Here is a 27,273-nt window from a genome sequence, read left to right on the forward strand (position 1 = left end):
AGTTCCTCCATTTTCCCATGTCCCCCCAATTATAGATCAGAATCTACTTATTAGATAGAACATTTGGCCTTTGGTTTTTTGAAATTGTCTTACTTCATTTAGCTTGATATTCTCCAGCTCTGTCCATTTACCTGCAAATGCCATAATTTTATTCTCTTTTAATGCTGAGTAATATTCCATTGTATATACATACCACATTTTCTTTATATATTCATCTACTGAAGGGCATTTAGGTTGCTTCTACAGTTTAGCTATTGTGAATTCAGCTGCTATGAACATCAATGTGGCTGCATTACTATAGTATGCTGATTTTAAGTCCTTTGGGCATAGACGGAGGAGTGGGATAGCTGGGTCAGATGGTGGTTCCATTCCAAGTGTTCTAAGGAATCTCCATACTGCTTTCCAGAGTGTGGTTGCACCAATTTGCAGTCCCACCAACAATGAATGAGTGTGTCTTTTTACCTATATCTCACCATCATAAAATGGTTTTTATTTATGTTGTCAAAAATGTATTCTTTTCAAAGAAGAAAGACAGATCAACTAGCTTAAGATAACAATGAACTCAAGGTCATTTTCAGTTTCTCATGACCCATTCATCTACACAAATGTAATTCAGATGAGACTGGCTTTAAAAGAATCAATTAGTACCACACTCATGCCAACAAAATCAGTCACACTATTATATAACATTTTTTCTTTGACTATTTGTACTTTTTACTCCTGTATCCTCTTGTTTAATTTTATATCCTTTCAAGAATTCCTAGAACTACATGAAGAGTTCAAAAATCTGCAGTCTACTGTAAGCTAATTGCTAGGGAACCCTAATTACTTTCTTCAAAAGCAGGGGGTTTCCAAAGGGAGTTGCTATTGTTGCTTCTAAAATTTGTTCAGTCTTGAGAACTAATTTCATGTTGGCCTGCTCTCCGGGATTTGCATAAAAGTATTAATTGCAAACACAATCAAGTCCCCATTCTAACATAAGGGGATACTGATACAGTTTCTTTTGAAAATTTTGCTACTAGTTATACTTAGGAAATTTTACATATCTGTTACCCTCAGTTACTCTTCGGGTTGGGTCCTCAATTGGTCTCTCACATTTTTGTCCCCAAACTGCTCTCTGCTTTCTCCACACATCATTTAACCCTCAATGGTTTCTTATCTCCAAATATTTCCGTTTTTCTCCTGGAAACTTACTCCATTATTAAAAAAAAATTAAAAAAAAATTCATCCTACCTTCAACCTCATTTTATTTCTAGTGCCTACCTTTACCCCTAATGCATTTCTCTTTGAGCCTCTCAGATATATGCCATTCACTCTTCAACACTCTACCTTCAAGTTGAGAAACAGGAAATGACTTGCTTACTCTCCAACGTTACTTCTATACATTATTCTTCCACCTTATGTAAGAAATCTGTTCTTGTGAAGAGAGAGCCTACAGAATGGGAGAAAATCTTTGCCACCTGAACCTCAGATAGAGCATTAATCTCTAGGGTATACAAAGAACTCAAAAAACTAAACACCAAACAAAAAATAAATAAATAACCCAATCAATAAATGGGCACAGGAACTGCTCAGGCAATTCACAGAAGAAATATGATGAGTCAACAAATATATGAAAAAGTGTTCAACATCTCTAGCAATTGGAGAAATGCAAATTAAAACCACACTGAGATTTTATTTCACTCCAGTCAGAATGGCAATTATCAAGAATATATGTAACAATAAATGTTGGTGAGAATGTGGAGAAAAAAGTACACTCATACATTGCTGGTGGGACTAAAAATTGGTGCAACCAGTCTGGAGAACAGTGTGGAGATTGACCCAGTTATTCCACTCCTCAGTATACACCCAAAGGACTTAAAATCAGCATACTATAGTAACGAAGCCACATCGATGTTAATAGCAGCTCAATTCACAAGAACTAAGCTATGGAACCAACCTAGGTGCCCTTCAACAAATAAATGGATAAAGAAAATGTGGTATATATACACAATGGAATATTATTTAGCCATAAAGAAGAATGAAATTATGGTATTTTCCAGTAAATGGATGGATATGGAAACTGTCATGCTAAGTATATATAAATAATACACTAATAAACTAATAAACTAATTCCTCAAAACCAAAGGGTGAATATTCTCTATGATACACGGATGGTAACACACAATAAGGGGGTGGAGAAGGAAGGGTAAAAGTTCATTGGATTAGACAAAAGGGAATGAAAGAAAGATGGGGAATGGGAATAGGAAAGACAGTAGAATGAATCTGACATAACTTTCCTTTGTTCATTATGAACACATGACCAGTGTAACACATCATGTACAACTACAAGAATGGGAAGTTATATTCCACATATGTATGTCAAAATACACTCTATTGTCATGTATATCTAAAAATAACTTTAAAAAAAGAAAAAAAAAAGAAACTTGCTCTTCAGAGTTTTTGGACAATCAGCTATACTCCCCCTTTCCTGCTGCCTTATTGTTAATACCCTGCAGCTTCTTATCAGCATCTGATTCTTAGTCTTGCAACTCTGCTTTAAATCCTTCTATTAACCACTTTTATGTCCACCTGGAAAACCAATACCCCACTCTCCCCAGTGTTCCTCAAAATACTGTTCACCTCTACCAGAATCATCACAGATGTTTTGTAAAATGCAGATCCCAGGGTACTCTGAAAAAGAATATACAGGGGCAAGGTCCAAGAATCAAATGAAAAGATGAAAACTGTCAGACTGGTCATTGAAACAAAATATATTTATATCCTATTTATAAGAGACACCATCAATATAAAGACATCAGAAATATGAAAGTGAAAAAATGGAAAAAGATATGCAACACAAATGCTAACTAACATAAATTGTTTTTGCTATTTTAATATCACAGAAGATAAATTTCAAGGTACAATGTATTACCAGGTATACACAGGGCCATATCACAATAATACACCATTAAATTCTTCAGGAAGTTTAAACAATCTTAAATTAGCATACACCTAGTAATATAAGCTCAAAATACATAAACAAAAAACAGAATTAAAAAATGGACAAATCTATACTTATAGTAGGAGTTATAATACTCATTCCTTAGTAACTGTTGAAACAGGCAGGCAGGAAAAAAAATCAGTAGAGATATAGAACAATTAAACAAATAATTAACAATCTTGAGCTAATTGACATACTTAGAACACTGTATTCAACAAGCAAGACAAATTCTTTCAAAATCATAAATCACCACAACTGATACAAGAAAAAATACATTTTTCTAAATGTTATTGAAAAATTTCCCACATAGAAAAACTTAGGTTCAAAAAAAAAAAAAAACTTAGGTTCAAATGGTTATACCTGTGAATTCAAATATCTAAGGAGAAAATAATACCAATCTTTTATAAACTCTTTCAGAGACAATATTCGTCAACTATTTTTGTACATGTGTGATGCTGGGGATCAAACCCAGTGCCTCACGTATGCTAGTCAAATGCTCTATTGCTGAGCCACAACTCCAGCCCTTGCCAACTTTTTAATAAGGCTAATATAATCCTGATATCAAAATTCTACAAGGAGGGCTGGGGTTGTGGCTCAGTGGTAGAGCGCTTCCCTAGGCTATGTGAAGCACTGGGTTCGATCCTCAGCACCACATAAAAATAAAATAAACAGAATAAAGATATAGTGTCCATCTACAAAACAACAACAACAACAACAAAATTCTACAGGAGATTATAGAAAGGACAATAATAGGCCAACCTTTCTCATGAATTTAGATGCAAAAAACTGAAAAAAAAATAGGAAACTGGATCTAGTGATACATCAAAAGACAGGCTTATCAGACCAAGTTGGATTTATTCCAGAATTGCAAGTTTGATTTAACATTTAAAAACCAACTAACATAATTTACCAAGACAAAAAAATTAACCAGGAAAATCATGATTATCATAACAATTCAACTGATAAAATTCAATACCCACTCATGATACAAACTTCTATCAAAATGGGACTAAAAGGAATTTCTTTAATAACTTATACCTACAAAAAAATTTTGCAGCAAACACTTTACTTCATGGTACAATTAAAAATTTCCCAAGATTGAAAATGAAACAAAGATGCATATTACTGACACTTTGATTTCACCTGGTACTGAGTTTTAGCTGACTCAATACGACAAAGATAGGGGGCAAGGCAAAGGTAGAATATGTGCAGACAGGGCTCCAGGTGGGGGTAGGGTAAAGGATAAAGGAAGGGACAAAATTTGACAAAAGTTCAATTTCAACTTCAAATTGTAAAGCACTAGAGTATAAATGTGTATCTATTAAGCTTCTCTGATTCTCTTTATAAACCTATAGTCTATAGACTAGATACAGCAGATACTGTTATTTACTTCTGTTTTGTAGATGATGTAACTAAGCCTCAGGAAGTAAACTGATTAGTCCAAAGTCTCTCTTGAAGAAGCAAATGCAATTGACCCAGGGAGTGGTTGTTTACATCTAAGTTTCTTTTCAATGTGCCACACCTTTTGTAGAAAGGGACCTAGAAAAGTCTAAAGAAAAATTTTGTTTAGCATATGCTGTATGGTCTCTTAAACCTAAAAAAATTGCCATTGAATTCATGATCTAAAACTTCCATAAGAATTTAGAAACATGGTAGGCTGAAATAACACAGATAGGTTGCTTTCCACTTCAAACTCATAGAAATGCTACAAAAATATTTTCAGAAAGATAAAGACAAAGAGAGATAAATTACCACAAAAGAAAGTCAAGAGAAAGAAAGGGATATCTTCAGAGGCTAGAAATGAAGACAGCACTTATATAAATACGAGTAAGAAACCAGAACTGAAACAAATTCAGATGTAGCTCAGGGACTGGTGACTGGATTTTAGTGCCTGTCCAGGAATAGCAGGCCCATTTTCCAGCTTTTAAGGCAAGCATGTGTACAGGTAAGTGATAAACCCTAAACTGTGGTTTCTTTCTTGAAATCTGGACTCTTGATGAGCCACCTAGTCAGTCAAAGAGACAGTTGGAAAAATTGTGTCTATAGATTCAGGGAAACAGAAAAAAACTTTTTGTCAAGGACTTCAGATGCGGGTGGTAGAGAACAGGCAAAAGGTCTAACAGAAATGAAAATCATAGGCCTGAGCTACAAATGGATGTTGGGGGAAATCTACATTATTTACATGACATGAAAACTGAGCTGAGAAATTATAAGAACCATGAACATTCCAGTGGGCCGTAGGAACAAAAGATATGAAAAGGCACTATACAAGGATAATTTTACAACATCTAAGAATTTAGAAACATGGTAGGACTTCAGCAGGATGAAGAAAAAAAAATTCTGCTGAAAATGTGAATATTTTCCAAGAATTACAAACAATACAAGGAGGTATATTTCTACAAAGTAGAGTAGTATACACAGCAAGTAGGAATCTTCTCCTATAGCTCTCCAGATAGAATAATCCAAAATAAACTATAAAGCAAGTATGTTGAAAATTATTACAATAAAAAGTGCAAACCACAGGGCTGTGACTCAGTGGTAGAGCAACTTGCCTTAGCATGTGTGAAGCACTGGGTTCAATTCTTAGCACTGCACATGAATAATGTCCATTGACAACTAACATATATATATATATATATATATATATATATATATTTTTTTTTTTTTTTTTTCCTTATAAAGTACAGGGTTGGGGTTGTAGCTCAGTGGCAGAGCACTTGCCTCACACATGTGAGCACTGGGTTCGATCCTCAGTACCACATAAAAATAAATAAATAAAATAAAGATTATTTTAAAAGTGTAAACCATATTGAAAAAAATAGTACAGCTTGAAAATTTGGGGCATTTGATAAAGAACCTAAGGAACACCTAGAAATTTAAAATTATACTTATTTGAAAAACTGAGTAGATATGATAAAAATAGATTAAATATAGCTGAAGAAATTCTTGTTAATTGAAAGAAAAATATGAGTACATCATCTGGAATACATAAAAATTCAAAAGGAAGAGAGTGAATGAGGAGAGACAAACAGATAATGGTTTAAAATTTTGAAAAATGAAGATATGAGACGTACTGAATAGAGTGATGAACAAAAACTCATTTGCACCTAAACATAGGTTAGTATAACTGCACAACATCAAAGATTAAAAAAAAATAAAAAATATTTTTTTTAGTTGTAGATGGACACAATACCTTTTGCTTTATTTTTTATGTGATGCTAAGGATCAAACCCAGTGCCACACACATGCTAGACAAGCGCTGTACCACTGAGCCACAATCCCAGCCCAAAACCCACATCTTTCATAAGTAACTAGAAATTAACTTAAGAATGTAATTAGGTGGACAGAAGATTTCTAATTAATAGCAACACCTGTTAGTCCCTATGCCTTCTATTTTGCACCTATATAGCACAGCTTAAAAAAAAAGATTAAATAGAAACTAAGACATGTAAAGCATTTAGCATAATACATGGCACATACCAGCTGCCTAACAAATGCCAGCTTTTATTATTACTTAATGTTTACTGTAGTATAATCTAATCATGTAATTTGAAGGCATTATCTTTAGTATGACTACTAAAAATATAAAACATAAGAGACACATACTCTGACATCCACTGAGCAGCCCACAGTCCATGATGGATTTCCCAACACTTGATTTTGGCAGAGAAGATGGACTAGTGAAGATTTTCCAACACCTGGAAAAGATACAAGAACTATAGTAATATGAAAGACATACTGAAATCTCTATGTTCAAAGTAAGAATAAGAATATGCAGAAATAATGGTATTTAAAGCGCAGTATGTTTAAAGGTATGTTCAGATCATATCAACGATATATGCTTGAAATAAGAATGAAAGTGAAGATAGTTAAGGGCAGTGATCCTTTTCAATTTAGCATCAAAATCAGAGAGCTGGATCCTGGTCCCAGGCTTTCCAATATAGCATGTCTATAATAGCATCCAGGATTTTTAAATTTCTAACATGTTCTCAGGTGATATTGATGCTACTAGTTTGGGAGCTTCACTTTGAACCACTGGAGTAGGGCAATTTCATAATAACTAACCCCTTTCCTGGTAAATATTTGACTATCTACTCAGCCTATTTTAGGATTGCAGAATGTTAACAGATTTTAGAGGTAATCCATCTACCCTGTACACCCATGATGAGGTAGGGTCCCTTTCATGGCACCCTGTTACCCTGTTACTGAATGCTGTCAGTAAGCAGGACTTACCATCTAACAAATCCATTTTCAGGCACTCCAATTCTCCCAGTTAGTAATTTTTTAAAAGCAGCACAAATTTACCCTTTGAATCAAAAGAGCAACTCTAATTTCTTCTACATCATGGTCTTTTACTTTGAAGCAGCATTTTATTTCATTTTAGATCTCCTTCTGGTCTTAAGGTAATCTAATTATTAATGCTAAGGATGGCACTTGGGAGATCTGTATGAAGAAAGGGAATGAACACTCCCCTATACCTCTATGGAGTCACTCATTCATTTAAAAGCATCTTGGGATTCCATTATGACAGGTATAGTTGGGGAATCTTTATGAATCACTAGCTACCTCAATGATTTAGATAATCTCTGTGTGAATTATTATGTATAAATCCATCACTTATGTTTATTCCTTATATTGTGATGACATGCATGGTATACTTTAAAATAATACAAATATCATAAGCCTTTGCTTACATAGCTTGTTGTACCACAAACAGCCTATCCATCCTCTCTCCTCCCCCACTGACCTGGTCAATTACTCTTTCAAGACTCAGGAACATTCTAAAAAGTATGACTCCATACAGGTAGAACTAAGCACACCATCCAATGCACTTCCACTGTACCCTGTATATTTTCCTATAGGGCACTTTAAACAGTTTTACTCTTATTTCTAGGTTTTATTCACTGTTTAAGTTCCTTGAGTGTTGGGGCTGGGTTTTACTCCTTTTTTTTTTTTTTTTTTTTTTTAATCCACAGTACTCAGAACAGGGCCTTAATCAGTATTTATTGACTAAAAGTTTCTATGTGAATGGGTATGGTTGTATTATGTCTGTGATACATAAGTACTCTTTAAGCATCAAACTAGGAGGCCAGCCTTAGCAGCTTAGCAAGACCCTGTATATTAATAAATAAAAAATAAAAAGGGATAGGGGTATAACTCAGTGGATAGAGCACCTCTGGGTTTAATCCCCATATCATGGTAGGGGACAATTTGCAAGTTGTTATAGAATCTTCATAAACATTTTAATATTTCCATAGTACTTTATATAGTAGATATAATGATTTATTTAACTATTCTATCATTATTATAGATTTAGTGTGTTTAAAAAATTTCACTACACTGAGTTTTTATTTCTATTAAATATTTGTTTAAAATTATTTCCTTGGTATGTCTTCCAAGAACATCAACATATACAAGGGAAAAAAATTAAAAGTTCTTAATACATGTTGGCAAATTACTTTCATCTGATTACACTGTCACCAGTCACACATATGAACATGTAGCTGTTTTTCTTTATCTTTGCTATTTTGATAAGAGAAAAAAACCTGAGACTTGCTTTAGTCTGCTTTACTTTCTGGGAAAGATATAAATCATGATCATCTCTGTTCATCTTTCCCCTGCCCATTTATCTACTGGGTTTTAGTATTAATTTATATGACCTCTTTATGCACTGAAGATATTAATAATCTAATATAATTGAAAAATTTCCCAAGGTTTTCTTTTTTTCTTCTTCTTCTTTTTTAACATATCAGCATTTAAGATTTCTGAGTACTCAAACTTCATTTCATTGCATATGTTCATTACTGAATTGCATGTTATCGTTAATCTTTAGGGCATATTGTTAACATTGTGTTTACAAATGTTTATGTTGGAGGCACATATCAAAGCATTTAGTTAACAGCTTCATGCAAGGCTTAAGTCCTTGTTTAGCTTAACTGTGTCAGGGTAAATATCTCTATGCAGTAATATTGTATATCTCTCCATGAACAAACAGCTTTAGGTGGTAAGTATTAGTGACAATGGATGAAACTAATAGTTAAGAAAGGCTGAAGTGCTAGGCATAGAGGCCAATTATTTATTTCTTTTGAAAATTTTAGGAGGTTCTGATTCTATATTTCTGCCATTGAAGTAAATTAGATCAAAAGAATAAACTTGATTTGCTTTGGGGAAAAAAGGCCCAATATAATCAAATAAATGTCAGCTCCAAATACAGTTGTTGGTAATGTATTAAGCTCATCCCTAATCTCTGAAAGAACAAAGAGAAAACAGTATGTTTATGTTATTAAGTCTTTCATGATTCTTAATAGATTATGAAATATTTCTGTCTGTAGGATACAAAAGAAGTCTCCGAATCTCAAGTCATTCCTTTATGTATTTGAAAAACTCTCAAAAGTTCACAAAGGAAATAAACCTTTTATTCAAAATTAACTTTGAAGTTTGAACATGAAGTGCAAAGTGTGTATTCTGACCTGTTAATTAGAAAATCACTGTTAAGAGGAAACTGATAAAAAGACAATAACCGACTTTGCACATAAAACCTAATAGTGAATGTGTGACAGGATCAATCACCTTCCAGGTGGGCATTATGTAGGCCCTGATGTCTCTTTTAAAACTAATGAAAAATGGGGTGGGTGGAGGCAAAACTTACTAACTGCCTGACTACTTTTCCACATTTAATGCAGTAGCCACTTCTACCTGTTATTGCAATGCACTGATTCTACAGTTATAATCCCAGCATCTAATACAATATACCTACTGAAAAACACAATAAATAAACTAACTCCAATAGCATGTAACATGAAGGGACTGCTAGATACAATAGAAAATGGAATTACTTAGTAGAAAGAACATCTACTTTATATACCATTAAGATCTGTGTTAACTCTGGATTGTAGCCTTAAATTGTATTTGATGATGAGTATTGCCAAGTCCCTTTAGGCCACCATTACTTTCTTCATCAGTTACACCAAGTGATTTTATTGACTTAATGTCATTTAAGCTCCACAATAAAAGAAATGAAATTCACATACATTGGGATTATATTTATAGATTTTCATAATGCAGGAATATTAAATAATACTTGAGGAATATTAAATAATACTTTTTGTAAGATATGTTGAATTGCAAATGTTCCCATGCAATGTGACGATGTTCCTCTCCCACCATAATTTGATATACTCTCTGTAAGGCTAGCTTTCAAGCTCTTTGGGGTATGTCCTCTTTGTCTCCAAGCATGTAACATAATGTCATTGCTTACAGCACACAAAGATCAAATCCAGAATAGCACATCTATAACAGCATTTATTCAAGTTTTTAGGAGAGTCGTAGGTTATGTGGGAAAGAGAGTAAGGCTGCGGGGTCCAGTTGGGGCGATGGTGCAGATTTCAAAGGTAACTACCTTCAAATGTCCAGGGAGTCAAAAGAAGTATTTTAACACTAGGATTAAGTTGGGCTCAGGATTAAGTCCTAGTCACTTTTTGAGTGTGGCCTTCATCTTAATTTCTCTATTTCCTACAATTCAGAACATAATAGGTTTTTCAGTTAAGATTAAATGAGAATATGTAAATACATTTTTGGATTAAAAGTGAAATAGGATTACCACTATTTCATTGCGTAACATATGTGTTTAAGCTCATGGGTTCAAACCAGTTGTCATTTACAACTCCGCTACTCGCTTTTCTCTCCTCTATAATGGGGTCAAAGGACTAATCTTGGAATTAAATGAATTAATATACCAAAGCGCTCGCCAGTGTCATTCTTGGTGCACGTCAGACTTAACAAAATATCCTGAAGGCACTGTCCTACTAACTTCTATACCCTTACACGGCTCCCAATAAAACAACAGCGCCAGCACTTTTTAAAATAAGTCAATTGATAAAAAATTATTATTATTTTAAATAAAGCAATTCTCTTAAGCTGTGGTCGCTCGGAAGCCGGACGTGGAAAACCGCAACAGCAGACCAAGGCGCGAACTCCACTACCAGCCCCCCACCACGCGACGACGGCGATTCGTCAAATGGAGCAAAGTCCTCTGGGAAGTGTAGTCTTTAGGCTCCGAAAGGGAACTCAGCTACAGACCGAAAAGCCAGGAAGCTGGGGACAGCAGTGAAGGGTGAGAGGTATTGGGTAACTGAAAAGTGTCGGGAGCCACAGAGGAGGGTTTAGCCGCTCACCTGAGTCTCCCAACACCAGTACCTTCACCCGATCCAGGGACGCCATCTTGTCACTGCTTTCGCTGGGGTCAACGCCTGTTCCGGGATTCTAGGCCAATCACAGCGGCACAGGGAGGGCACGGCCTTCAATTTCATTGGTCGGTCGCAGTGTGACTCTCTTGATTGAAGGCTAACCTATGCTGATAGGCTGGTCTGGTTAAAGGTAGCGAGTGGTTTCCTACGCCGGTCGCAGGAATAAGACGTTTTCTTTGTCGCACAGTGGCGTGGGCTTGTTTAAGCCGGTAGTTCAGGTGCTGAGGGAAGCTGTAGTGGGAGTGTTCGAGGATTCGCTTCGGTAAACCTAATTCCCTATTCCTTGTTCCCTGTGGCTCGGCGTCGTTTTTCACAGCTTCTCCTTTTCGCTCCGCTCTTCTTAACTGTCCCCCTCTCCCTAGCCACCTTTTATCTTTAATCTTTCAAAGAACCATTGACCCCGGAGAGGCCCGTTTGCGACCTCGGGTAGGACGGCTGTGGCTGCGCCGAGTGTGGCCCTGGACCCAACAGGAAGAGCCTGAGGGAATGTGGGGTCTCGGGGTCTCGCAGGGGGGAGGTTTGAACACTACTGAACGTGGCTCGTGGAGGGCCGCGGGGTCCCGAGGTTTCCCGGTAGTGTGCCGCTTTACGTGAAGGCGTGGCGCGTGCCATGAAATACAGTGACTGAGAAAACTGCAGGTATACGTGTGGAATCCAAGTTCTTCTGGAACTGAGCAGTAGTATGCTGGAATAATTTAGCTGGACGCCCTGCATTCATTCTTCTTTTATTCTGTACCCAGTCGGCATAACCTTTCACAGTCGCGAATTTGATCTAGTTATATCTTGCTTAAAACCATTCTAAGAAAAAGATAGTGAAGAGTCTGCCTTCTTTTGTGGAAGAAGTGAATCACGGGGAAGCTGGCAGGGTAGGCATGTGGGAAGAACACGTGCATAGCATTGAAAGTTTTATGTAAGCACTTGACTAGATGCTAGAAATTAATTGGTGAGCAAGATGAAGTCCCTGGACTTGGACATGGAGAAAGTACTAGAAGGGGAACAGCTATGGAAACATATGAAAGGAGGTCATTCTGTGCTGCTGTAGAGAATCTGGGACGCCTCTGAGGAAATGTGACTCGAGAAGGATGTGACTTGAAGGACAGTTAGGAGAAAATGGTTTGGGCTTAGCTGTGGACACAAAGTGAACAATAGGTGCAAGTAGAGAAAGCCGGTGTGGCTCTTGCAGTCCTGAGTATGCCGGTGTGCTGGATATGAGGTTTACAAGGGTAGACGTGGAGCAGAGTGTTTTTTCAACTTTGTTTCTCCAGTTCCATGCCTGGGGCCTAATAGTCCGTAAATGTGTGCATAATTAGGATATATGTGGGTCTGGACTGGGTAGGGAGGTAGTTGAAGCTGGGAAATGACTGATGAACTATGAAATAAAAAAAGGAAAGGAGGGCATTGAGAGCACACACTCAACTGTCTCCAGAGACCAAGCTTCTTCCCTGTCTAGACGTGTCAACTGCTGTTCAGCTTCAGCTTGTTCCTATGTGAGGACATGGTCAGATATGGTCTCCTTTTTCCCCCCCTGACATTTCCAGTTTTCCAGAGGAGCTGGAAGTTGAAATTTATGTGAAGTCATGATTTTTAAAATGTTGACTAATTTTTTTGGACAACTAATTTAGAAAATGTTCATAACATTCTTTGGGTGAAACAATGTATATGGCTAATCTTTGCATTTCATAAGTAACTAAAATGCAGCGATTGAGTAAGGAGATTGAGCATTGAGTGGGGAAGGGGAAGTGATGGAGGAAAGAAGATGGTGATCAGGAAGGAAGATTTCAAAATACAGAGATTTGAACAAGATGGCTCAGCTTGTTCTTGTTCCTGAGCTCTAATTTTATTTGTCAGGCTACTTGCTGGGCCATCATTAGAGCATTAGCATATGGTATTTTCTCAAAGGCATGCTACTAAAAGTGAATGCCTCGTTTTTTTTCCAAACACTGGTTCAGGTGTTACCACTTGTCATTGTACTACTTTTCCTAGTTACAGTGACTCAAAGCAAAGAGCTGTTTAAGATTTTTCCTATTCTGTTTCCTAAGTACTGTTGGGTCCTTTTGCTTTTGGTTCTGTGATTAAATTACATTCATCTTGTCCTTGGAATTTTTTGCTTTCTTCCTGAGTTTCAGTTTTATTTCTACAGCTCCTTATACTTCCATAGTGCCTCCACCTTTATTTCAGATCATTCTTCATATTGCTCCAAGACTCAATTTTATAAATAAGGGATTTTATTATGAATGCCATACTTAAATCGAACTCCTCCTGCTAGTCCTGAAAGCAGAACACTTTATGTTAATTACTTATTTCATCTGTATGAAAAAGGCATTGTTAATCACTTTTTATATATGCAGAACTTAAGGCTGAGTATTTACTGAGGTCTGTTGGATTGCAGAGTCCTCAAGACACTCAATTACTGTCATCTCTAGGACTTTAAGTAGAGTGTTTGAGGCAAAGAAAACAGGCTAAATAAGTGGCACAGGTACCTCTCCATTGTGAAATGTGTGTTGGTAGGGTAAGTAGTTAGGGACTTTTGGTGTGTATTGCTTTTAAAATTAATTTAGTGCCTAACCTGGCCCTCCCAGACCAGTTGAAACAAAACTTCTGGGAGTGGGGTTCAGGATTGGTAGTCTTAAGATGCTCCCCAGATGATTCTACTTTACAACCTGGGTTGAGAATCAATGATCTAGTGTATGGGGTAGGGGAAAGGAGAAAACAGTAATAGAAAGCAATATTGGAAAATGAGTTATGTTGACATTTGTCTGCCATTCTTTGGTCTTTGGATGTTTCTGAAGCCATAATGTAGTCTGTCTATTGTAGAACATACAAAACAACAAAAAAACAGAACTAAGTTTAAGTACAGTGTATATACCAAATTGGAAGGGAAAACACTATGTCTAGGAATATGCCATGGTTCTATGGCATTCTTAAGCCCTGGGGAGTGACCTGAAGGCCCTAGGACCACAGGTTTGGATTGAGATGTTACTTTCTTATTTTACCTTGTATATAGTTAGGCTTGAGATTCATCTAAAGTATATCTTTTATTGCAATTGTAAGAATCTTTTCCTTTGTTACGGTAGAACCTTATGTTTTTTCCCCAAAATGTGTGTGTATATTGGTTATTTAGGAATTTTTTAACAATATAGGATTGTGGCTATAAAAATATTATAAAAGGAATGTTAAGTCTGAAAGTATTGATAATAATTTCAAATAAAAGGTTCAGTTGAAACTAGTTTTAATAGCAGAATATTATTCTTTGATGATATAATTCAGTGGCATATCTCTGTCAGAAATTTCTCTACTCCATAAGGAAATTTCACCATATCTAAAATGTTGTGGATAATCTGGCTACTTTTAATTTGGAATGTATCAAATTGATATGGAAACTCTCCTTGCTAATAAGTCCCTACTACCACTACTTACATTCTCATTTATTAATCACAACATCCCCTTCTTGGAGAATAAATTGTCGCTTGAAGTTGTTTAAAGGATTTGGTTATGCTCACACAGCTACCAAACACAGGATGTCTAGAGCACAGGTTTTTTGACAGTATAAGTGTAAGAATGAAATGCCAGCTTGGACTTTGAGAGGACAGCTTTCTGGGCCATGCCATGGACATTAGATCTATTTAGCTTCTCCTTTGACTTATAATGGATTCAACATGTAGGGTATGTTGGTCTGTTTTCTCTCCCCGTTTTATTCTTTTTTAAAGACTGGGGTTATTTACTTAACTGTCAGATTTAACTTTTCAGGTTGGTAAAGCTGTCTGGATCTAAGGGTTAATTTCTTTCAAATTTATAATAGATTTTTGTCAAACGTTCTAACGGGCAATTACTTGTACTTTATTGATTCGTTGTGATTTCATTGTGAAAGCATGACTGAGTCAAACATCCTATAGTATTAGTAGAAAATTAAACTCAAGAAATAAAGACCCTTTAAGTATGTGTTAACAGCTGGGTTTCTCAGGGGGTTTCCAAAGATCTATATCATTAAGAATTGTTAGTACCTCATTGAGCATTTTTGTGTTTCTTGTTCTGAAATAACGTGGATTTAATGTAATATTTCATTGTTATGAATAACAAGTCACTCTTTATGAATCAAGAGCACTGTTGGCCATGAAAGTAAACATGTAGGAACTATGTCAAGCTTTTTAGCTATGATCTTGGGTACTCTGTTGAATCAAATCCTGTTCTTTCCTGTTAGATGCCTAGGTATTAGAAGCCTTTTAAGATAATGTTTGAGTACCTTTAGGCACTCCAAGAATAGTAGTAGGTACTGGCTAGCAGGTTGATTTTTCTACATTTAAAATGATTACCATGTCTTCTTCCCTACTAATCCTGTTTTGTTTTGTTTCTGAATTTAGTATATTTAAAGTTGAAGGTTGCTGCTAAACTAAAGATGGCAGACCCAGATGTCCTGACTGAGGTTCCAGCAGCATTGAAGAGGTTAGCCAAGTACGTGATTCGGGGGTTTTATGGCATTGAGCACGCTTTGGCCTTGGACATTTTGATCCGGAACCCCTGTGTGAAAGAGGAAGACATGCTGGAGTTGCTCAAGTTTGATCGGAAGCAACTTCGATCAGTTTTGAACAATTTAAAGGGAGACAAATTCATCAAATGCAGAATGAGGGTAGAGACTGCTGCAGATGGGAAAACCACTCGCCATAACTACTACTTTATCAATTATCGAACTCTTGTTAATGTGGTAAAATATAAGTTGGACCACATGAGAAGGAGGATTGAAACAGATGAGAGAGATTCCACCAACCGGGCTTCCTTCAAATGTCCAGTCTGTAGTAATACTTTCACAGACTTAGAAGCTAATCAACTCTTTGATCCAATGACAGGTGAGACTTATTCCAGATTATGAATCAATTAAAATATGTGCCCATTTTCTTTTAATTTCTCTAAATTTTAAACCAATCATACCTTATCAGAAAAGTGAATGGATTAATGTGACTCAGCATGCAAGTAGTTTTGCTATCCTGGTTGGCTGTCTGTAGTACTTTGAGAATCTTTTACAAAACCTTTCTCCTTCACAAGAGAGTACACTCATTCATGGGGTTTCCTGCCAGTGACCCTTTTGCTTCTGCCCCCATCCCTACCCCTGACTTACAGTTGTGGCCTAAAGGATTAATTTTTTTTATACCACTTTGAGGCTGTTCTGACAACTTTACTTTTGATCTCTTCTTTTAAAAAATATTTGAGCACTAACCAGTCACTGTGCATAGTTTTAACAAAATGTCTTTGAACATTTTGTTAGTGGAAGTATAAAGTGCTCTCAGGAGTACATAACAATGATGTATAATCTGGATTTGAGGAAAGCCTCCATAAAAAGTTAGCAGCTGAGAGCCAGATGAAATAAGAAGGGAGTCCTTTCCAAATTAATTAAAGGATAGATATTATTGTCTCAGTCACGTGTTAATAAAACAGGGTTGGCAACAACATTAACTCACTTCATTTAATCCAACATTTGGTTTTAAGAATTTTTCTTAACACAATTTACAAAGCATGTATTTTCCAAAAATACAATGTATCTAGCATTATCATGAGAAGTTTTAACTTTATCATACTGGATTATGGAGAGTTATTTTTAAACTAGAAAAGAGACTAGTTTTAATAATTACTCCATGGATTCATTTTGTCTTATTTTCTAGAGATAAAAATGTATATATAAGGAGTTAATGCTCTTAAATTATTCTTTTGTTATGTTGGAATTCAAGAGCATAGATTACTTTTTAGTTTAAATTTTTTTTACATTTTATAATTTATAACTAGAGAGAAGTTTCTAATTTTAAACTTTTCATGTGAAACCTTTTGTTTTGAAAAATTACATATTTGTATATGTGCTTAATTTTCTAATATTTGTGTATGTTATGTATGGTTCATTCTAAAGAATTTAAAAACCTAAAATGGGAAATAATCCCACCATCAATTTAGGTTATTAGCAAATAAAACCAAAGAGAGCCTGTAACATTTATTTATTCTTATTGTGAGATGTTTATTTTGGGTGAAAAATCATTTAAAGAATTCTCCTTGTCTGAACCTACTTATTTATACCCCGGTGGGGCTTAACTAGGAGAGATCTTGATTATAAGAAAAGATTAACTATCCTGGTATAATTGCTTGAGTATACTACAGAGGAAGGTTTTAGACTATATCTGGAGCTCTTTCAAAATAGACTAAACGAGTCTTGTGATTTTTGCCACTTACTCGAACATATTTCTTAAAAGAGCTCTGGGTTTTGGTTTTGTGATTCTCTGCAGATGTTGGTGTTACAGTGGTCCTGTCTTCATCACTCTTGACTGCAGTGGAAGGTGTTATCCAGTCCCTCAGAGAGGATAATCAGAAGTAATATGCTTCTACTGTATTTATTCATCATTTTGAGTCTCTTAATTTTATGAAACTTTCTAAAAGGAGGTGATTCCCCTATTTATATATCAGTTTTTAGGCAATTGATCCATGATGCTTTTTGAATTTTATCCAGGGTTAGTGTCTGAACAAAACTAGCTATAATCAATCAGTTGCCTACAGAAGAGCTAGCCCAATATCCAGATATAGCCAGAGTTATATGAGTCAGTGAGTTGAGATAGGATAAAAAAGAGCCTGGAAACTTTATGAAAGAAAGCTACAACTGAGACAAGTATGTTGTGTCCAGTCTGAACAATGTATTTAACATGAGAGTTATGGTTAGCATGAAGTTAGAAAGGAGGAGGTGCAGGAAAGCAAGAAAAAGTCACTTAACCTTGATGTTACTCAGAGGAGGGTATCCTGACCATCTTGGATGCTATTATCCAATTAGCAGTTTTTCTCCTATATGAAGCTTGAGTTATCTTGATTGAAAATTTTATAAGTGACCTTTTTCTGAGAATATACTTGACCTTTGTTGAGTTCCCTTTCAGGACAAAATATGCTGCTTAGTTGATATATTAGGCCCCAGTCTACTTATCAGGTTTTTTTTGTTGTTGTTGTTTTTGTTTTTCTTTTACTAATACCTTCTCTTGAGCTATACATTCTCCTGAGAAATCTTTTGTCTTTTTCTCTTTGTTTGCTTCCTGATTATTCAGTTTTTATTCTTTGTCTCTGCATTTATTTATCTAGGAAACATTTGGTGTATGTAGCAGGGGAGGAGGTAACTTCTCCTGTAATGCTTAAATACAGTCTGAATTGGTAGGCTGCAGTTTTCATTCTAACCTTAGTTTTGTACAAATGTATCTTATTTCCAGTTTGCTATAAAAAATTGATTTTTTAAAAAACCATATTTCTGACTAGATGATGGGGACAACTTTGGGCTCTTTCCCCATTTCTTTCTCCACAGTTCTTAGGTTGGATTATCTTTTATCTTAACAATTGGGGGAACATTCAGGAATTAGACTGAAGATTTCTATTTCTCTGATAAGAAGTTCTGTCACTCGACAAAGAGCAGTGATTTCCTGAGGAGCACCTGAAAATTCTGGACCTGAGATCTATGTCCAGCAAGTATCATTTTATCACCATTAATTCATGCATGGGCCAGTGTCTTCCTTTTTTAGTTTACAGCTTTTTCTCCCTACCCTGTCTTTCCTCTCCTAAAGATTGTAGATTCCCTCCATACTTGCCATTCAGATTTTGCATTTGGTGTTCCTGGGTTCAGCTCTGTAAATGTTTGATACTTGGTATGTATAATTTTTTTCATTATTTCATTAATACAGAATAGCTTAGTCTTTGCCTACTAGTCCATAGTTTCAGAAGCTTCATCGGAAAAAAGCAACTATTTTATTACTGAAATATGGGTATTTATATAATCAAAACAGAGACAATAGGACACGAAATCCTTCAAATCAGCAATATAGCTTCTTGTGCTTCAAAAGTACATGTTTTAGATTTAGCAAGCTTTCTGACAATGTAAATAGACTTAGTATTTCTATTTTAGTTCAGCCATGGGTGATACATAGTTAGTGACACTTCTAAGTTAAGCTCAGCAACATGTCTTACATTTTTTTTTAGTTGTTAAGGTTAGATAATATGGGAATAGCTTTATGTTTTCCATTTTTATTTAAAAATATGCAAGCATAATATCAGAAAATTTTGTGAAGAGAAAAAATCACCCACAAAACTACTAGCCTTTTATGTATTACCTATAATTGTGATCATAGCCTAAAATAGTTTGTGTTCTCCTGGTTCTTTATCAAACTGTTTCTGTTTAGTGTTCAAAATATGTTTTAATAGTTGTATGATTTCCCCTGTTTTCCTTTGTACCCCTTCTGGGTACTTTGAGTTTATCTATTTTTTTCTGGTAACAATATAAGATATTTTGAATACCTTTGTACATATCGTATTTTATTTCTGCTTAAGTTTTTCTTACGATATGTACAAAGGTAAAATATGATGTGTACAAAGGTATTCAAAATAACTTACTGGTACTTAAGAATTCTCAGTATTTGACATATTGGCCAAAAGAGTGTAGTCTTACAACTTCTGTAAAAGCATATATGGTACTGTAGTTTTAATGGGGATTGAATAAAATAAAATTGTTAGATGGAATAAAAAATAGTTTGGAAGACCTAAATTACTAAATTTATCTAGAGTGCACAAAATCCCATTTTAGGTAAACTCTGTGATAGAGAAATTTTGAATTTTTGAAAAAGGAATCATAAATCTTTAATAAAGTCTTAAAAATAGGAATTTAGAGATTATCTGGTTCCACTCCTCAAATGATATGTGTGGCTACTACATATACCATGTCTGTGTTCTTGGATTTGGATGATCTTATGTAAGTCTAGGGATATATAAATTGCTAGGATGCTTTAGACTGATTAAGGAAGAGTATGATAGCATTCATGGAGATTCAGCTTACTTTGTGGCTTCCAGTGAAAAGACTTGGAAATACTAGGTTTAAGGATTAGCATAAAGAAATCTTTAATAACTAAACTATGTCTGTAATAAATAACTCTTAAACATTACCACTAAAGGGAATAGATCTCTAGTGATAAGTTCCTAATTACTTGGAATATTCAAGTAAACTTGGTATCTACTTGATATTTGTATGTAAGCATGGGGTTTGATCATGGGTCCTTCTTGATTTATGACTTCAAGTAAAGCTTTTTGGTTTAGATAAATAAACTATCTGAATCCTTATCATTGAAATTCTTTTTGCATTCCTTTTTTTGTAACATTTACAAACTATGAGTCCTACATTTGTGAGACTCTCAAGACTTATTAATAATGTTTGCCATCTTAGGTCAGACCACTTTTCCTGTCTTCATCTCCAAATATTTGGGACAGGAGATATCTTATAAGCAATATTTTCAATCCCTAAAATGCTAAAAGCAGAGACAAATACAAAAAGAAATCTAGGATCATTTAGTTAATTGCTGATTCCTCAGTCATCTTTGGAATTTTGCCCAGAATGAGTTAATTAGAAAATTATAGAAAAACTGAAAACTGTAGATTTGGGTGGTGATAGTAAATGTGGAAGAGGTGAAGAATAAGTTAAATGAATATATGAAAACAAGTTATGGAAAGATAGTAAGGAATATGTGCCTTCCCTCATCTACCCTTCTCTATCTCCCAAACCTTTAGGTCTGCTTCTTAAATTTTGCCACCGATGATCTTGAGAATTTGAGTGCTTCTTTTTTTTTTTTTTTTTTTTAACTTTTGTGTTTTTTCTCTCTTTTTTCTTTTTTTTTTTTTTTTTTTTTTTGTATTTTGGTGCTGACATAAAAGAAGACTTTTTGTGAAGAGTTGCTTTTGCTTTTTAGTTTTGATACTGGCATACATGTTTAGTTGATGTTGTCTTTCGAATATTCATATCAAAACCAACTTTTTGCTTGTCTACTACATGTTGAGATGAATTTGATTTAAGACTAACTTAGAGAATTTATTGCAAGTAAGTATTCATCCAAGTACCCTCCTTGAATTTATCATTTGTTGCCCTGCCCCCAAGTGTAGTACATTTTTTTCCTTTTATGATACATTTCAAGATCTAGGAATAATGTATGGCTAGACCAGTTTAACAGAACAGTAGCCAGTTTCATTGATAAATTGAATTGCAGTGGCAGGGATTGGGAGTTATATTGTGCACATCAATAATACATTCGAAATCTTATGAATTTCACAAATTAAACCTTCTCTGTTCTTGTCCTTTATGCACACATGAATATTATTGCAGTGTTATGTGTTCTTTAGTGAATTATTAAGGGATAATTTTTCAAAATTTTATTTTAGGTAAAATAATTATATGAATGTACAACTTTGTTGCTGTCTTGTATACTATTAGATAATAGCAATTTTTCTCCTTATATTTTTCCTTTGTCCAATTTAACTGAAGAAATTTGCTTTATGAAAATAAAGTTTGGGAATTAGAATAAAAGATGACTTTCTTAGACTTTAATTAGCATTTGACTAAATATTTTAACATATATTCTCTTGAATGTTCTGAGTTATAAAACTTGTAACAAAGGGCTTGAAATTCTGGCAGAGTAGCCTGGAAATAACTACATAACTTCTGCATAGTAAGAAGGAATTGAGTGCTTTGGAACTGTTCAAAATAATATTTATTGGGGTTGGAGATGTAGTTCAGTAGTAGAGTGCTTGCCTAATATGTATGAGGAAAGCACTTTGATCCCCAGGACCACAAAAACAAACAAAAATTGGTTTTCATTTCAAAAATATGTAAGTAACATATGAATATAAACTTGTTTACATATGTGAAGTGGTAGGAAATAATGTATACTAAAATTACAAATCTAAGTTTTCCTTTCTGTGGCTCTTCTACTCAACCAGTCCCCATTCTTACCACCTTTCTCAGTCTTAACTGTTAAGTTTTGTGGTCCTTCTTCCAGTACTTTTACCTTGCATACCTTTCTCCACCTTCTATTAAGCGCTTTTGAAATGTAACAAGGCAGTGGTTCTTAGTGAAATATTTTGTTATAACAGCTTATAGTTATTATACTTGGTCAACTTCTCACAGAATCAGTTTTTTTAGAACATTTATTACCTGGCATCCTTTTGCATAATCATTGTGTTCAGTAGACATGTCATTTCCAGAGGGCTTTTTTTGTTGTTGTTTTTGTTTTTAAAGCAGTGGCTTTAAGACAGTAAAATAATAGTATGTTGGGATTTCAGAGGCCTGTGTAAAATTAACTTCAGTTTGTTGTATACCATATATAGTTTTTGTCTACTCTAACTTCATACTACTCTAATTTGAAGCATAGTTAACATTTTAAAAGGATGGAGAAGCTTGGGTTGTTTTTATCCCTGCTTTTAGAGAATGATGGTAATCACTGAGTTAATTTGGAAGCCTTGGTTAGGACCTACAACCTCCATATGTAGTAGTTTTCATATAGAAAATATGCTCTGTTTAATTATGGCATCTTCAGAAACATACTGTGACATAATGGAGAATGATGTTTTCAGTTTTAGACAGTCTTATTTTACCAAGCTCCCCACTTCACTACCAATATACATAATTTACAAAATATTCTAATGTAAGGTGGAAACAGTATCCAAATGTGTTTCCTAAAGTATTAGATAGCATTTTTATATTGCAGTAAAATTAATCATATATGTTAATATTATGTCTTAAAGTTTATAGTTGGTTTTTTTTTTTTTTTTTTTTTTTTTTTTGAGTTGGGGTCTTACTGTGTGGCCCAGGCTGGTCTTGAGCTTCTGGGCTCAAGTGATTCTCCTATCCCAGCTTCCCAAGTGCTGGAACTATAAGCACGTGCCTGGCTTTTCGAGGGTTTTTTGGTAATCTTGTCTGGAAAAGTTTCCAAGCTGGGCTGGGGATGTGGCTCAAGCGGTAGCGCGCTCGCCTGGCATGCGTGCGGCCCGGGTTCGATCCTCAGCACCACATACCAACAAAGATGTTGTGTCCACCGAGAACTAAAAAAAAAAATAAAATAAAAAAAAAAAAGTTTCCAAGCTACTATGTCTTGCTTGATTTTAAACTACTCTAAGGGAGTCTCCTTGTTTTCATTAGCCAGTTCTGTTTTTACCCTTGGTGCCCGTAGATTATTTGTTGCATTAGCCTTCTTTTTATTATTATTATTATTATTATTATTATTAGTTGTTCAAAACATTACATAGTTCTTTTATAAGGTCTCTTATCTAGTCTCCTCAACCTTACCACCTCCAAACTTAAGAGACTTTATTTCTACCACTCTCCCATGTTCATAGGAGCCATCTTATTTATGTCTTGCAAACATCAGGCATGTCTTTGCTTCTTGTCTTTTTGCATGCTCTTTTCCCAGATCTCTGCATGGCTTTCTGTGTTTTTTACTTTAAAATCTCCACTCATATTTTTTTCCCCCATAATATTTATCAGTACCTAATGTTATTGTTTTGTCTTGACTGATTTCCACTAGAATGTACACTTCTGGAAAGGAGGTCAGAAGGTTGGCTAGACTTAGGAAAGCAGAATGTCAGAAAACTTGAGACTCCACTACTCAATCTCCACTCATATTTTTTCCCCCATAATACTTATCAGTACCTAATGTTATTGTTTTGTCTTGACTGATTTCCACTAGAATGTACACTTCTGGAAAGGAGGTCAGAAGGTTGGCTAGACTTAGGAAAGCAGAATGTCAGAAAACTTGAGACTCCACTACTCACTGTTCTGGGATGAGGTCTCTGCAGCAACAGACATTTGATCCTTCCAATTTCCTTGGCCAGCCTTGAGGGCTTGGGCTGCAACTTGACTCTCCCCCATGTGCACTGCAGCACTGCTTCATAACAAAGCAGTTGTCCTCTTAAAATTAGTTAATTAGCTGAGCGGTTGGGGTGGTCCACATGTGTTCAAGTCAGCCTCAACAATGATGAGATGCTTAGCAACTCAGTGAGACCCTTTCTCTAAATAAAATACAAAGTAGGGCTGGGGACATGGCTCAGTAGTGGAGTGCCCCTGGGTTCAATTCCCAGTTAAAAAAAAAAAAAAAAAAGAAAGAAAAATTATTTCATTTTATTTTTGGTACTGGGGTTTGAACCCAGGGGTGCTTTACCATAGTAAGAATCACTGAGCTACATACCCAGTCTTTTTTATTTTTTGATCCAGGGTTTTTGCTAAATTGCTTAAAAGTCTCACTAAGTTGCTAACGCTGGCCTTGGACTTGAAAACCCTTTGCCTCAGCCACCTGTATTGCTGAAATTACCGGAGCATGTCACTGTATCCAGCTAATTATTATTTTTATATTTGTAAGAATAAAATGTCTGAATAATATTCCAGTTACCTATAACATCTTTGACAGATCCTTGATTAATGTATTGTGGGCATTAACTTATAGCCTACTCATAGGATTTACAGTACTAATTAGGACTGTCTCAGAGAGTCATCTCATGAAGTTCCTATATATGAATTTCTTTCATACCCTTTTAAAAAAATCCTTTTTTCCTATCTTCCCCCCACCCCCATAATACTTAACAGCACCCCATGTTATTTTTTTGTCTTGACTGATTCTCACTAAAATGTGAACTCTAGAAAAGCAGCTCAGAAGATTATTTAGGACTTGATGCTTAAGGTCTTCTATCCTCAGTCTCATTTTGTATCTCTTTTCTCAATTATAAATTTTCAAAGCACTTTCTTGCCAAACTAAGGATAAACAGTTTTTTCACTTTGTCTTGTATTGTTTTATAATTAAAGTGACATTTATTAAAATGATTAATGTACTAGAAGCAGTGAAGTTGAAGGCCTTGGTCAACACTATAGATGCCATTTCTATGTTTTCTCAATTTTGTTGATCTTTACTTGTTGTTTTTCTCTTTTGTTACCTGTTCCCCTTACTTTTCATTTTTGGGGAGAAAGTTAAGATGGACTAGAATTTTCTCCCTGCACTCTACTCCTCCCTCTCCCACCTCACAATTAGTTCTCCATCTCTTTCCTTCTGCTTTGGAGTGATAACTTTCTTGGAAGAGTCCTGAACCATAGAACAGGAGCATTTCTATAATACTGAATATATAACCATAACATAGTTTTAAAATGTATATTTGTAAAATGTCTTTTTTTTCTCTCTATTTTGAGTGCCTTTAATCTGCAACTGGATATATTTTGATCTTTCTGGAAAACCTGATAGGTTAAGACTCAGCAAAGTAAATACAGACATGTGAATTCTTCCTGTTCCATATTAAAACAAAACAACAACAACAAAAAGATGAGACCTGTAGTATATATATGGGAAAGGTTTGCTAAGTAGTTGCTGGCAAGGATGAGAGGAGGTTGGGAAAGGGATGTGTAATTCAGGATGGTAAATGAATTTAATATTTTGAGTCAGACAAATTTGTATGTGAATCCAGGTTTAGTGGATTTTGTTTTCAAGTTATGATCTGGCAAACTTCCCTTATATGTCAGACTTGTCTTTGATGAATACATGAAAATATTTGTATTTCTTTTTTTTTTTTTTTTGTAGTTTGGAGTATTAAATGTGTTATCCTTGAACTCATTTTTTCCCTCAATCCCATGATTTGTCAGTCTTTGGCTTCAGAAGCTTAGTAGCTTTCATTTTCTCTCAGCTATTGCATCATCAAATATAGCTAACATATACTCCCTTATGTGGCTTGGAGTCACTGTTTCTGGTTTTTGCCTTGATCTTATATGTGAGAAAAATGGTACAGAGCACTGAGCTTCAATTCCAATTTCTTCTCTTGTTCTTGAGTAGTAAATTCTGTATGTACATCTTAGCATAGAGTAGTTTAGTTACAAGAAGATTTGGAATATTTATCATTTTGATTACTTAACAGTAATTCTCCTTCAAGCGTGTGCATCAGAATTCTTTGTGATACTTCAAATTTATTTTCCTGGGCCCTGCTCAGACCAATTGAATTGGTATATTTGGAGCAGGGCAAGTATTAATTCCACTACGATGAATTAATGTATGTAAATATGTTCTTCAGTGGCTTTGCTATTACTGAGGAATAAAGTCAAAATGAAGCATAGCATTCAAGACCCATTTATGACCACCTAATTTCTTATAAATTTTGTTTTTTGCCATTCTCTCTGGTGACTATATTTTCACTATTGAAATTTCAGTGTAGTATAATTTTTCAACCACCTACTTGGTGATCTCTATTAGTACCTATCTTTAAACAATCAACTTAAATCCCATATGGATGTGATTTTTTAAATTATTTTTTAATTCAGCAGGTATTTGAGAGCTGTATTCAACCTTATTTTATATAATTTATTTTTGAATCCCACATGGATTATGTTTTGTTTCTGTTGAAGAGAAGAGCCTTAGAAGAATTAGAGTATAATCTAAGATAGTGTGCCATCTAAACCCTCTCTAACCAAATTCAGTACTAACCTTTGTTACTAAAGCTGGTTTTCATTCTTGTTGACTTTGAAAAGTTAGGACCATACCATTTCCTTTAAACATATTCTGCCCCTCTGGTGATACTGTTTCTGTTTCTCAGGGATTCCATTTTCTTGGGCTTATACCTTGACAACCTATTCTTACTCTCCCCATTCTCTTTGAATACTCTGATCTACCTTGGCATCAGTTATCATCTCTATGTTCTCATATCTAAATTTCTAGTCTAAACTCCCCTTTTAGAAACTCTAAGCAGTTGTAAAGTGGGAATCTAACACACCTATTTCAATGGCCAGTGTATAACATGGATTCAGAAATTTAAAGCACCTTGATATCTGTTGCCTGCAAAAAGAAAATAACTTTCTTTTTCTCTTTATCCTGGTAAGTGGTGTTCTTGTGCAGTTGATGATGCTACAATCTTTATGTTGATGACCTTTAGTCAGAATCATGCTATATGCACCTAGAGCAACCAAAGATATTTTTTTGGATGCTTTCTGCAGCAAGAGTAGTCACGACCCATGGGGAGCTAGAGTGTCTCAGTAAGATGGCACTGGACAAACTTAGAGAATTTGGGCTTTTGTTGAGTAGTTTGCTGGAGGAGTCTAGAAAGTGGTGGGGTTTGCTCTAGACTAGGTGCTATCAAGAAGTGGGGAAATTCTATAATTTGGTACCTTAATAAGTCTTCCCTACTAGGTGCAAGGAATAGGACAAAGCTAAAACTGAAATTGGTAAAGAGGCTCATTGGGCATTCCCCCCACCAGTGGTTTGT

General features: G+C 35.1%; 2 protein-coding genes across 3 annotated transcripts in view; one reads left to right on the forward strand and one right to left on the reverse strand.

Annotated features, from left to right (window-relative positions):
- Rabl3 (RAB, member of RAS oncogene family like 3) overlaps positions 1 to 11,224 on the reverse strand; it is a 48,959-nt gene extending 37,735 nt beyond the window's left edge. For both annotated transcript variants that reach the window (XM_026394274.2, XM_026394267.2), the window contains exons 1-2: positions 11,158 to 11,224; positions 6,590 to 6,681 (exon numbers count right to left, since the gene is read on the reverse strand). In XM_026394274.2, coding sequence (XP_026250059.1) covers positions 6,590 to 6,681; positions 11,158 to 11,203 — 138 coding nt within the window. In that variant the 5' untranslated portion in view covers positions 11,204 to 11,224. The remainder of the gene's footprint in view (positions 1 to 6,589; positions 6,682 to 11,157) is intronic.
- A 185-nt stretch (positions 11,225 to 11,409) lies between these two features.
- Gtf2e1 (general transcription factor IIE subunit 1) overlaps positions 11,410 to 27,273 on the forward strand; it is a 28,162-nt gene continuing 12,298 nt past the window's right edge. The window contains exons 1-2 of the mRNA XM_077794728.1: positions 11,410 to 11,491; positions 15,588 to 16,070. Of these exons, the coding sequence (XP_077650854.1) occupies positions 15,623 to 16,070 (448 nt within the window). The 5' untranslated portion in view covers positions 11,410 to 11,491; positions 15,588 to 15,622. The remainder of the gene's footprint in view (positions 11,492 to 15,587; positions 16,071 to 27,273) is intronic.

Source organism: Urocitellus parryii, chromosome 2 (genome assembly GCF_045843805.1).
Source record: "Urocitellus parryii isolate mUroPar1 chromosome 2, mUroPar1.hap1, whole genome shotgun sequence".
Taxonomy (NCBI): domain Eukaryota; kingdom Metazoa; phylum Chordata; class Mammalia; order Rodentia; family Sciuridae; genus Urocitellus; species Urocitellus parryii.